Source organism: Chiloscyllium plagiosum, chromosome 40 (assembly GCF_004010195.1).
Source record: "Chiloscyllium plagiosum isolate BGI_BamShark_2017 chromosome 40, ASM401019v2, whole genome shotgun sequence".
Classification (NCBI taxonomy): Eukaryota; Metazoa; Chordata; class Chondrichthyes; order Orectolobiformes; family Hemiscylliidae; genus Chiloscyllium; species Chiloscyllium plagiosum.
The window spans coordinates 19,039,920-19,054,086 of record NC_057749.1 but is presented as its reverse complement, the minus strand read 5'-3'; the positions used below and the strand labels follow the sequence as shown (position 1 = coordinate 19,054,086).

General features: G+C 41.1%; 1 protein-coding gene across 5 annotated transcripts in view; it reads right to left on the bottom strand.

The window, feature by feature from the left end:
- ptpn9a (protein tyrosine phosphatase non-receptor type 9a) overlaps positions 1–14,167 on the bottom strand; it is a 234,669-nt gene that overhangs the window by 25,749 nt on the left and 194,753 nt on the right. For all 5 annotated transcript variants that reach the window (XM_043680531.1, XM_043680533.1, XM_043680532.1 and 2 more), the window contains exons 9-11: positions 10,622–10,691; positions 8,767–8,845; positions 3,770–3,920 (exon numbers count right to left, since the gene is read on the bottom strand). In XM_043680531.1, the coding sequence (XP_043536466.1) occupies positions 3,770–3,920; positions 8,767–8,845; positions 10,622–10,691 (300 nt within the window). The remainder of the gene's footprint in view (positions 1–3,769; positions 3,921–8,766; positions 8,846–10,621; positions 10,692–14,167) is intronic.

The following is a 14,167-nucleotide window of genomic DNA, read 5'->3' as shown; positions in this document are numbered from 1 at the left end:
ATCTGATGTTAACACATTCCGAGCATGTAAGAGACTTAAATATACACTCTGGTTAGTTGTAGGTTAGATTAGTAGATAGTTGAGTTTTGTTTTTTTTTCTTTTTCGGTTTTTTTTGTCTTTTGTTAAATTTTGGCTATTGTATATTTGAGTTAATTGTATATCAATGTTTATATCTGAGAGTTTTGTTTATTTTTGTAAACTTGTAAAAGTGTTAAATTTCTAATAAAAATATCTATAATAAAAAAAATAGTGATAGTTTCACTTCTTTCATGTGTAAATCACAAAACCTTTTTTTTAAAGTTGCATTCTCGGGTTAGCTGTTAACAATGGTGATAGCTAGACAATATGTTGAAGGTGTTAGCCCCCTGTGTTCTCTGTCTATGACCTGATGTTTAGATGGATTCTAATCTAAAAAGTGAGATAACAGAGTTTTACATAAATTCATGCAGTTTTTGAGCTCAGTTTTTGAGCGTCGCTCCGAAAGCTAGTGTGCTTCCAATTAAACCTGTTGGACCATAACCTGGTGTTATGTGATTTTTAACTTTGTACACCCCAGTCCAACACCAGCATCTCCAAATCATGACCTCTATAGTCAGAACATCCTTCCGCAGGTAAGGAGCCAAAACTGCACACAATCCCCAGGTGTGACCTCACTAAGGACTAATACAATTGAAACAAGACATCCCCACCCATGTTCTCAAATCCTCTCACTATGAAGGCCAATGTATCATTTGCTACCTCCTTCATCTGTGCAGCTGCATGTTTACTTTCAGTGACTGGTGTACAACAAGAAGAAGGGCTTTTGCTAGAAACGTCGATTCTCCTGCTCCTCAGATGCTGTCTGACATGCTGCTTTTCCAGCCTCACACTATCGACTCTAATCTCCAACTTCTGCAGTCCGTACTTTCCCCCTTTCCCAGTCTATCGCCATTCAGATAATGATTTGTCTTCCTGGTTTTGTGACCAAAGTGAATAATGTCACATTTATCCACATTATAATCACCTGCCACGCATTCGCCCACTCAATCAACTTCTCCAAACTACACTGGACCATCTTTGCATCCTCCTCACAGTTCACCTTCCCTTTGGTACTGCCCAATAGTGAGGCACACAAGGCTGAAAGTTCCACCCACAGTCAGTCAGTATTAGCCAAGGCAGCAGTGAGTACTGAAATGTTTGTTTATGGGTCAAGATATCAGAATAACTCAACAGGATCAGGCTTAAATGCAATAATTTACATAGTGGCACAGCCTGTGAGCACTCACTGCACAAAACACTCAGGCGATGAGCAGACACTTCAGAGGACAGCAGAGGATAGCTGGGAGCCAGGGAACAATGCCCAGAAGAAATGGAAAGACTGGAGTGCAGTGGGAGAACAAGTTGTGGAAACAAACACCCTAGCATGCTGACAATTCCTACTCTTGATTGAAGCCAGTGGATCTTTTTAATAATACTCCTGTTAAAAGTTCACAATGCTTTATAGTTTTTGAATTAACTGAACAAATTGCACTAACCAACATAATCTGATAAAGTTCATATCAGGATTGCTGCACTCAACACACAACTAAACCATCAGTCAAATAACCAGGACACAAACAACTTTGTTTGTGGATACACTTCAGTCAGTTTAGGTTGCATTTCAGATATTCTGCGTAAGCGTACATATCCACTTCTTTAAAACTCTGCAATCATATGAAATAATGCCAGGAGTAGGCCATATGACAAGCGCGTTCTCTCATTCAATAAAATATGACTGATATGCTAAATTGGACATATGGAAAGAAAGTAATATTCTCGAGCTATGAAATTGCTTTAAACCATACAGGAATATACCAAAGAGACTGTGGCAGATTTGATCTATTCCCTCTTTTCAATTAGAATTTATTTTATGGTGGCATTACAAGTACTAGCTCTTCTCTCTTTTAGCTAATTTCACCATGCCTGGTGAAATGCCTATGTGCTTAACAGGACAGTGACTGTTAACAATCTATTCACAACAAAACAGGGCACTTCCCGCAGGAATCAATGGGTGGCGATCAGATGTGGGAACCAGAGTCAGTTTTCACATTTTCCACCTCTGGGATCCTGACTGCCTCTCAGCAAGAGATCAGATAAACTTAGTAAGTCAGTGAGTTTGGAGATTTCTGGCTCAGTTTCACTAGCAGCAGCACACTGACATAGTGAGGCACCACAGGAGCAAAGTCAGTCTTATAATAATCTCAGGGTCAGAAGTACATCTAAATGTCCAGCTTGCACTCCATTTTACAAAGGAAAACACTCAGCTTTCAAAACAATGACAAACTATCATTACTGATCCTCTAATGTGAACCTATTACATCAGCAGGACCACAATGCTCACATACACAGCGATTCATCCTAATCTTCCAGTGTTCAGGAGGAATTTCATAAAGGTAAACAGATTCTCCCAAACCACTCCATTTAAAAGAAATGGGGTGGCACGGTGGTGCAGTGGTTAGCACTGCTGCCTCACAGCACCAGGGACCCAGGTTCAATTCCAGCCTCAGGCGACTGACTGTGTGGAGTTTGCACATTCTCCCCGTGTCTGCATGGGTTTCCTCCGGGTGCTCCGGTTTCCTCCCACAGTCCAAAGATGTGCAGGTCAGGTGAATTGGCCACACTAAATTGCCCGTAGTGTTAGGTGCATTAGTCAGAGGGAAATGGGTCTGGGTGGGTTACTCTTCGGAGGGTCGGTGCGGACTTGTTGGGCTGAAGGGCCTGTTTCCACACTGTAGGGAATCCCATCACATGCCACCTTGACTTGGGACATATACCAGCAATGGGTCAAACGTCTGCGACTCCCATCCTAACAGCAGGGTAGAATGCTTGCACTGTACGGACTATAGTGGTTTGACATGGAGGATCTTCATGCCCTGATGAAAGGTTAAGCCAAAACGTCAACTCTCTTGTTCCTCATGTGCTGCCTGACCTACTGTGCTTTTTCCAGCACCACACTTTATCGACTTACTCTTCACGCCCGCTGTAGAAAAATGGCATTGAGGTAGATAATCAGAGGTGATCTAGAATGGTGGAGCACTTGAGGGGCTGACTATATTCCTATGTCACAAGAACCAATTAGGCTGGGCAATAATGCTGGCTTTGCTGGAGATGCTCAAATCCTAATGATGATTATATACTTTTTAAATACCCAATATACATCAAGGACTCTGGAGGCAATTAGCCCAAAACAAGTGAAGGAAAGGTTACAATGATGATTCACTGTAGTAAAGGTTAGTACTGAACCTGAGAAATGGTTAATTTCAAAAACCAAATATGAGTGCACAAAATAGCAAAGATGCTGGTAAGTCAAATAAACACAGAAAATGCTCCAAGTAGCTGGTCATCAGCTTTAAATACTATCACTGTTTCTCTCTCCATAAAGACATGCTGGATATTTCCAGCAGCTTCTGTTTTATTACTGACATGAAAGTGGCACAAGTGTCCTGTTAACGTTCTGGCTCAAACGGCAAGATTTTCTTATTCAAGACTCAACACCCATCATCAATCCTATCATACCCACAAAGAAACACTGTACACTGAATGAAATCAAACTGGTTGAGTCAGTTCTTAGTCCCTTCTGTCAAAGCGAAGGGGAGCAAGTATTAAGACAGGTCAACCAACAGTAAGCACATTGGATTGAAAGGCAGCTCTGAGACTTGAGTATTCAAGAATCGTTCAATTGCCAATTCAGTTCAACTGTTCAGTTAGCATTTTTAAACAGGGATAAAGCAGAAAGTAATGATCCCTTACCTCTACATTCTGAATCTCTAGTGTTGTTTTGTTATAATGTTTAAAGCTTTCTACTGCCAGGCTTTTGACAGAAATCAGTCCATAGTTTCCCCGAGTGTTCTGGTCCAGAGGCCAGTATTGACCACATTTTTTCCTGCCACTCTCGTCAATTCTAAAGCAGTAATAGAGCAATAAAAAAAATTACATGCAGACAAAATTATAGAAAAGGAAAAGAATAGAAAGAAATATTGCACCATCAGTTTTCCATTTTTGTTTGATACAGTTTGCAGCCATTAAATTACTTCATACATTTATTGAATAGAGGCAATTGCCATAAGAAGGATCTGAATATGCTGACTGGGCCATGGGCAGGGATATAGCTCACTACTGTAAATTCTGACATTGAACCAATTCTCAGCTGGTCCTGTGGACAAAGAAAAGCAAAACACAAGTCAACCAAGAGGGACCTACACTTTCAGTAACTGGCTACACCAACCCAATCTGGTATCGGAAAGGCGTAGGCAATGAAAGCACTCTCCCATATCAACTCCAGCAAAGTGGGTAGATTGCCAGGGAAGAAGGAACTGATACCTCAATGTTGGTCACCCCCAGCACAGGAGCAGGCAATGAAAGAGTGGACGTTTCCACATTATTACCTTTCAGGACAAGGTGAAGTAATAAAGTGGCAGACACTGCTACATAGAGTTCTTTTGGCATCTACAGATTTTAATTCAACTGAAAGGAGATTATAGTTGAAGATGCTTTTTAACTCCTCTCTGGTGCCCTGTACTGACTGATACACAGCAAGATGATTTAATAGGTGCTGTTCACACTCCAGCCCTGTTATTTTGCATTGATGAGCATGGCATCAGTACAGAGCCTCCCTTTCCTCACCAGATGTTCTTACAATAATGACAAATGATCATTTTGGGGGGAGGGGAGGAACGGTGGCTCAGTGGTTAGCACTGCGGCCTCACAGCACTAAGGACCCGGTTCGATTGCAGCCTCAGCCAACTGTGTGGAGTTTGCTCATTCTCCCTGTGTCAATGTGGATTCCCTCTGGGTATTCCGGTTTCCTCCTGCAGTCCAAAGGTATGCAGGTTAGGTGAACTGGCCAAACTAAATTGCCCATAGTGTTCAGAGATGTGTAGGCTAGGTGCATTGGTTGGGGTGGGTGTCAGGTGCTGGTGTGGGGGTAATGGATCTGGGTGGGTTACTCTTTGGAGGGTTGGTGTGGACTTGTTGGGCCGAAGGGCTTGTTTTCATTGTAATGGGACTTGTACCCCATTGCTTCCATGAACCAAGAGTTCTGAAGTATAGTGGCTCCCATTGTCAATCCATTGAGTCCGTTCCTATCACTCTTAGTGGATCAATGATTAAGATAAATTATTCTGCTCACATTATCTATTTATGACAGTTCAATGGACTAACAATATAATTCAGAAAATCTGAAAAACTGGTGTCATTAATTTGCCAGAACAGAAAACATCCTATTGAATTGCTTTTCTGTCTTCTGGCCAAGGTGAAGTCTAGACTTGATGATGTTGATCTTGGGTGCCTCAGTTTAATACCTATGGAATGCTTATTTGCATTTCAACTGCTAGTGCTGGTTTTAGACTAGTTCGTAGCAGCAGGTGCAGCAACTTTATTTCACACATGAACAGTTAATTGTGGGTCTGTCCAAAGGGACTGATAATAAAGTCTGAGGAAACAGCCAAATCTCTGATCACATCTTCAAGATCCACTAAGACAGTACTTCCCAAACTATTTCACTCCATTATCTTGTTTTGAGGTTTGTAAATTGTTGTGAACCCCTCAATGAGACTTGAGAGAACGAGAACGGTATTTAGCAGGGGTGGGGTTGGAGGGTAGTGGGGACACAGGAGGGGCCCCCATTTATTGCCCATCTCTAGTTGCCCTTGAGAAGGTGGTAGTGAGCTGCCTTCTTGAACGACTGCAGTCCACCTGCTGTGACCTGACCCACAATGCCAATAGGGAGGGAATTACATCCATGAGGGTGGAGGTTTGACCTGTGGGAGCTGGTGGAGTGAGCTGTTGTGAGAGCAGGTGCCTATTCAACCAGGAGCACAGATGTTTTGACTTGGTTAAAGATTCATGGTAGCCATGGGTGACTTGGAGGTTGCAACCTTAAAACTGAAGTTTTAACCCTATTCAGAAAGTTACGAGCTATGGGACACAGGGAAATTTGACTGTCTGAATACTGAATTGGCTGGCTGAAAGATAAGACATCGAGTCGGGGATGTAAAGTATTCCGCCAAAAGGTCAGTGACCAGTGGTGTGCCTCAGGGATTTGTTCTTGGGCCTTTACTCTCTGTAGTTCTTATAAATGACTTGAATGAAGAAGTGGAAGGGTGGGTTAGTAAGTTTGCTGATGACACAAAGATCGGTGGTGTTGTAGATAGTGTCGAGGGCTGTTGCAGGCTATAACTAGACATTGACATGATGCAGAGCTGGGCTGAGAAATGCCAAATGGAGTTTAACCTGGATAAGTGCAAGGTGTTTCATTTTGGAAGGTCGAATCAGAATGCTGAAAGGGTTAAAGACAGGATTCTTGGCAGTGTGGAGGAACAGCGGGATCTTGTACATAGATCCCTCAAAGTTGCCACCCACGTTGATAGGATTGTTAAGAAGACGTTTGGTATTTTGGCTTTCATTAACAGGAGGATTGAGTTTAAGAGCCACGAGGTTTTGCTGCAGCTGTATAAAACCCTGGTTAGACCACACTTGGAATATTGTGTCCAGTTCTGGTTGTCTCATTATAGGAAGGATGTAGATGCTTTAGAGGGGGTGCAGAGGAGATTTACCAGGGTGCTGCCTGGATTGGAGGGCTTGTCTTATGAAGAGAGATTGAGTGAGCTAGGGCTTTTCACACTGGAGAGGGGGAGGAAGAGAGGTGACTTGATAGAGATGTACAAGGTAGTGTGAGGCATAGATAGACTAGATAGCTAGAGACTTTTCCCCAGGGCAGAAATGGCTGTCATGAGGGTTCATAATTTTAAGGTGATTGGAGGAAGGTACAGGGGAGATGTCAGAGGTAGGTTCTTTACACAGCGAGTGGTGGGTGTTTGGAATGCACTGCCAGTGGTGGTAGTAGAGACAGAGACATGAGGGACATTTAAGCGACTGATGGACAAGCACATGGACGGCTGTAAACTGAGTGATGTGTAGGTTAGGCTGGTCTTAGATTAAGATAAATGCTCGGCACAACATTCTGGGCCGAAGGGCTTGTACTGTTCTATGTTCTACTTGGAATTCTGATATTTGGGAAGTCCTGCTCTAAGACAAACTCATTGGAAAATTCTTACTGAAGGCAATTTTTTGCTTGAGGGTTAATGACTTTGGTATCATATTTAGTAAACACGCAGAATGAGAGAAAAGCAACAATGCTGCTTTCCAAAGGAGTTGCTGGTTCTGTTGCTGATGCAAGAAATATTATAATGACTTTCACACTTGTAAATATTTTTGAAGCTTATTCACCAATGTTTCCTTTATACTGTAACATGAAACAAAGCATTGCCAGTATCTTTCTGGCTGCTTTGAGGTTGTGCATGCACACAGTTTAATGAGAAACTTGGGAGCCACTGTTGTTAGTGGAGTTTGATAAATTACCTAATAGTCATCAAGGCCACAGGTACAAACCTGGGCACAACATAAAAGAACAAGTTAGAAGATGGCTTTGTTGAGGTAACTGTAGAATTTTTCACTGATACAACTTTGCCAATGAGGTTGAAGGCAGTACCTCATCCAAGGAGGACAGACGAAGGCACAGGCTCCTGTGAGGACGAGGTTGAAGTGCAGTAGTTTAAATGGACAAGATTTGCATGAACTGCAAGACTGCTGTATTCTACATGACAAAGCAGGTTATCTGAATGAAATAAAACTACTGTTGTCTGGGGCACCAAAGAAAGGGAAAGACACAAGAATCCAGCAACTACATTAAGCTCAAGTCTGGTGAGGTCACTTGATTAATTAGACTGTGAAGAAGTTTTGTCACAAGTTAGAACAGAAGGCTCAGTGTACGTGTGGGAGACAGCACAATCGTCATCACGGAAGTATATTTTTGAGGCATGGAGGCAAATATAAGTCATCACTGGAAAATGCAGCTCTATAACTAGGAAGCCAACCAAAAGGCCTCCATTCAAGGAACAAAGAGAAACCTGCAAACCCTTGGATGGACGTGGGATGCACAGAGCCAGGACGTGGGATGCACAGAGCCAGGACGTGGGATGCACAGAGCCACATTATTAATCTTCAATTCAAAAGATGGGGCAGTGCAGCAGGAAACATTCATATCAACTCTGAAATCCGCACTTCAAAATGACCCCACCCTCCAATAAACTGGGAACAGCAAGAGTGCAGTTCATAATTACTTGCATAGTCAAGATTAAGATCCCAAGGCTTAAGGTGTGTCTGGTACCCAATTATTATACAGCAGGCACCATTAGAGTCACTGCAACCCCAGGGGGACAGGATCATCATGAACTCCTCCAAGAAACGAGAAAGATCCAAGAAAAAAAGCACCCTGCAAGGTGGAACATTTATACTCTCCGAATTGTTTACACATACATATATGTCTACATATAAGCCAACAGCAATTGTAAAAATGTACATAATGTTTGAAAAAACACTGTTCTATGGAGTGTTCACTTTTTAATAAGTGCAATCTCCACTTAAATACATCTTTCTTTGCTCTACTATTCACATGTATTAAGAATAAAACAAATGTGGAAACTAAATTCCATTCACAGTATTCATGGCAAAGAACTGGCACAAATGATAAACCAGTTACTTTCAAATAAGTTGTAATGCTTAATTTATCAGATCACTTTCAAACAGTTTAACTGTCACCAATAAGTAAAATCTGAAGGTTTTTAGAACATACAGCCAAAGCATCAACACTTCTTTGTAGTTAATAAGTTGACACTTAAGAACCACACATGCCAAGTCCATTACGCATTGTGTTAAGTATAGTTTCTCAATGAAGTGATCCCACTTACCTTGTGGTCATGACAATAACAAGGACATGTTGTTCCCATACCATTCTCCAGAAATCATTGTAAGTCTTTTCTAAAGGTCCTATGGTAGAAAATATAAGGCTGAGAGTTTGAAAAGGAAATGCTATGATTGGTTTAACAACTGAAGAACAGAGTCCTGTTTCAAACCTCAGCAGTACATAAATACTCTTTCCCATTCCCATCTTCAAACTTGTACTCTCCAGGGAGAGGCACAAAAAAAATCAAAGAAGTTCCTCTCCTATTCCCTCAGATAATCAAAACCAATTTAAGAGACTCAACGTTATCTATACAGTCACAGTAGATTAAATTTTATGCACTAAAGCAAACACTGTTCATCTAAATGACCACTTAAGACATGTTTGAAAGTGCACTTCATGTAGCACCCATACATTCAGCCATCAGATAGTGGGCCTGATGGCCACAATAACCAGGGTGAGCAGCTCAAGCATTAGGTCGAATATTGAGCACTGTACTTAAGAAAGGACATGAGGTAGTGAAAAGATACCAGAGCATTTTCATAGCTGAGGATTAGGGCTAGGGTTAGGGCCAGACATTGTGCAGAGATCAGAAACATTGAAGCTGTTCTCCCTTGCAATTTCTGAGAAATGGGAAAATCAGCCCCCAAAGCCAAAATTCAATCAGTTTAGAACTCAGCATGCTGCTATTTTCCTTATATATCATAATGCATGCATTCAATACTACAAATGTGCTGATGAGATAACTCTTATTTGGATGAGAGTGAAATCAAACTGACAGGGGCAGTAGAGATCCAATTTTTGACAGCCTGCAGCTTGAAAGGCCAACAATATTCCTTATGCTTGATAACATGACTTGAAAGCTTTTGATCAACCAAAGCACATTGCCAAAACTCTGATATTCAAGGATGAATTAAATAGATTTTGATTGACAAGTCAGTCAAGGATTATGGAGGGGACAAGGAAGGAAATGGAATTAAGGTCACAATCAGGTCAGCCATAATCTTATTGAAAGGGGAGTCAAGCTAACAGCTGGAATGGCTTATTCCAACTTCTGTTTCTTGTGTTATGAAAAAAGTTAGAAAGCCACATCAATTAATTCAGAATTAGTGATATTTGACATAAAAGAGTTCATGGTGATAAACAGCAGGTGGTTTTCGGTTTGGTTTGAAGCTATGAGACCTCAGGAGGTCTGAAGCCAATGCTGAGGATTTTCAGGACTAAACACTCCTGACTCTTTCCTACACTGTGCTCAAGTCACATTCTGTTTAACAATGTGCCCAAGGCCGAAAATGAAAGAATGTGATTTTTTTTGGTCAATGGATAGGATTCTGAGAGTACAACTATGGTAGGGCTAGACTGAATAATTTTTCCAGCTTGAGAACAGAATTCAATTCAATCTCAGAACTTGCCACAGTGGAATAAGAATTTGAAAACTCTATTAACTTCGGACCATCACCACTATCATTCTGGATAATTTGGGTCAACAATTTGTCTCACATTTTGATTCTGCAATTTGCTAATGGAAGACTCCATTGCAGGAGAAAGTGAGGTCTGCAGATGCTGGAGATCAAAGTTGAAACTTTATTGCTGGAACAGCACAGCAGGTCAGGCAGCATCCAGGGAACAGGAGATTCGAAAGTGAGGTCTGCAGATGCTGGAGATCAAAGTTGAAACTTTATTGCTGGAACAGCACAGCAGGTCAGGCAGCATCCAGGGAACAGGAGATCCTGTTCCCTGGATGCTGCCTGACCTGCTGTGCTGTTCCAGCAATAAAGTTTCAACTAAGACTCCATTGCAACTCTTTAAAATTCAGAAATGTAAAGAAAACCCATAAGTTTTCTAATTATCCCAGTGCTTACCCTGTGTGCCAATGTAGGCATTCTTTTGCTTATAACCATCCATGAAACTGGCATTGATGTAATCTGTCCTCTGCAGGAAGAACAAAAATGTAGGTTAATCAAAATGCCAATATTTTAACTGAATGATTTCACTTTGGGAGGTAATCTAATTGGAAACCTTTCTGATCATTAGGCCCTGTTCACTCTGAAAATTTGATAATGTCATGATATTACTGACATAAAATAAAAAAATGCTAAAACTCAGCAGGTCAGCGTCTGCAAAAAGTAGTAACAGTAATCATGTCGATGAACATTCATCATTCTTGAAGGCAAGTTCTGACAAACAGTCACTGAGCTCAAATGTTACATCGGTTGCTAACTACAGGTGCTGCCTGACCTGCTGATGCTCCTCCTGCTGTTTCGTGTTTCATTTCAGACTTCCAACATCTGCAGTATTTTGCTTTTGAAATAGCTATGAAATTGCTGCTCTGATAAATAAGCTGCCCTGTCTAATCATGATATTTATGTTCAGTAATTTTCTTTAAAAATTAAATACATCTTTTAATACTGTTGTCATTTATCTGAATTGGTACTTCTTTTATTGATCAGCCATATTAAATAGTTTCAGTTGCTATGCTAATTACTCCAGGTCACAAAGCTGACTAGATAACCAGGTGCAATGTTAACAGCCCAGGATCCAAGTACATAGTGAAGTAGATAATTCGGCACTGTATCGAGGAATATCATACTGATGGAGATGTTTTCTTTTTTTCAAGCAGTCTTTAAGGATACCCTGGCATTATATGAAGGTACTTTGGCTTCACAAGACAAAGTATCTGGTTTATCTCATTGGTGTTTTTGGGAGTCTGCTGTCCACAATTTTCCTGTCTGTAAAACAGACTTCGAATGTAATTAATTTGTTTGATGCACTTTGTGAAGGTCTGTGAAGATGAAAAGCACTATACAAATCAATGTTTTCCACCAGGTAACGTGTTTCACTAGTATTCAGCCATCTAAACCCAAGATTTTCTGATCTTTGAAAGGAGTTTCACGTGGATTGTCTTTATTTATTTTAGATATTAGACAGATTCAATGGAGTTACTGTGCATTTCATATTTATGGTTTAAAATATTCAAACCCCTTGGGGGTAATACTGGTGGTGATGCACTTTCCATCAATGGACTGGTTGATTTTGTGCAAGATCATGCTGTTCAATGTAAGTGGCCAAGCATCCATGTGAGAAACCCATAGGCAAAATCTAACCACAATTGATCTGGGGATATCTCTGGGAACTGAAACATGATCTTGAGCACTCTGAACTCTTAAAATCAATAAAAACTTTCATCCAGTTTCTCATGAGCACCAGTAATGCTAATAAAATCACTGAGGGGCCCTCTTGTGGCACAGAGGTAGAGTCCTGGCCTGGACCAGGAGGCCTGGGTTCAAGTCCCACTTGCTGCTGAGATGTGTAATAACATCTGAACAGATTGATTAGAAAAATAGTTAAAATAATTTTAAAAAAAACAACTGAGATTTTATGTGACAGGATGTGGGAGAGGTTCTCAAAATCGATGATTGGAATTCAGTTAATAAAAAGCTTAAAGAGGAACTTCAGGCCTTACAAAAGATGCACCAATATGTGAACTTCAAGTGTGGTATTTGTGGAAAAACCCTGAGAATTTTGGAATTGGACTTAAAATTGCATGCCTGAGTAATGGGATTGAATGGGTTGGTGTATGTAGGAGAGTCTAGTGGACATCCCACTAGTGGTGGCAACAGAAGAGGAGAAAGGAAAGCAGCCTTCAACTACCCATTCCTTTGAAATGTGCAATCAAAATTATGTCTTCAGATTCTGACCACATCTATTAAACAAAATAGCCAGAGTAAGCATGCATTGATAATTACTCCCTCAGAACATTTCAGCTCTCATGCAAAGAGAACTGTGCATTTAAAGTTTCTACTTAAGTAGCATAGTAAGTGGTTTATGTGGATGGATTCAAAATTAAGCTGGACAAAGTGGAAGATGGAGTGGTGCTAGGGTGGGGAAAGAAGGTAAATACAAAATTAGTTGGAAAGAATTGGTTAAAGGGGGATATTAAAAGTGGATACAGAGGCTAGTATAGCATAAAGGAATACTTTTCCTCAGCAAGTATAGCATAAAGGTATACTTTTCAGTTAGAGCAGTGCAGTTAGGAACACTGGCTGAGTGACACTAGTCCATTCCATCTTTGTTTGGCAACATGAAGCAAAGGCACCTGCCATTCTCCCCACTTTGTTGGAGTTGTCCAAGCTTTTAGCTTTAAAATAATGCTGGAGACCCTATAGTGTAATGAGACACTCCTGCCTGCTCTCCTTGTGTTTTTTTTAAATGTTAAAGTTACTTAACCGTGTGATGCAATATTGTCCATTTGCCTGGATGGGTGCAGCTCCAGTTACCCTCAAAGCTGCGTATCATCCAAAATAAAACAGCCTGCTTTATTGGCATCCTATCCACCACCTTCAAATTCAGATCCATCACCACCGATGCACAGTGGCAGCAGTATGTACCATCTACAAGGTACAGTACAGTGACTTACCAATTCTCCTCCAACAGCATGTTTCAAACCTGCAGCCTTGAGAAGACTAAGAGCTGCAGATGCATGAGAACCCCAGCACCCCTACCCCTTCAAGCCTACACCATCTTAAATTATACCATCTTTCCGTTGCTGTCAATGGGTTAAAATCCTAGAACTCTATTCCTAACAGTATTGAGAGGGTGCCCACATATCACACAGACTGCTCAGGGTCAAGGCAACAACTCACCATTACCTTCCTAATTAAGGGTGGGAAATGAATGCTAGCCTGGCCAGCGACACCCAAATCCAATGAATGCCTAAAACAATGTGGTAAAGATTCAGGTTTCTTCACAACTGCCTTTCTCATTACCAGCACATTGTGGAGTTCTGCTTTCTTCCTTTTTGTGGAGATATGAACACTGCATTTTGATGAATTTGAGTGCACCCTTGATTTAAGAGACCTTCAGTAATTTCATTCTAACCTGGTCATTGGGAACAAACCCACAGATCTCCTTGACAAACTTGCTGTGCTTGGTTTCAGTCTCAGGATCAGTTTATGAAATGCTAATCTTAATCCAACCATAGGTGTAATTACCACAGGTGCTGCTAGATGGCATCACAACTCTGCAACAGCAGCACATTTACACCAAAGTGGTTGGATTAAGCTGCTTTACGCTCACCATTTGATGCTGAAATGTTGAACACGATCAATAAATTAGTTGGACAAAGCTGAAAAGTTAAATCAAGTAGTGCCTTGTGACACCAATATTTTAGAAAGAAATACCAGCAATCATGCAGTAACAAAGTGCTCGAGGCAGGTTTGATGGAAAGCAAAATACTGGATTGGCTGGCTGTCCTAGTTAAGAGGTAAAAACAATGACTGCAGATGCTGGAAACCAGATTCTGGATTAGTGGTGCTGGAAGAGCACAGCAGTTCAGGCAGCATCCAAGGAGCAGCAAAATCGACCTTTCGGGCAAAAGCCCTTCATCAGGAATAAAGGCAGAGAGCCTG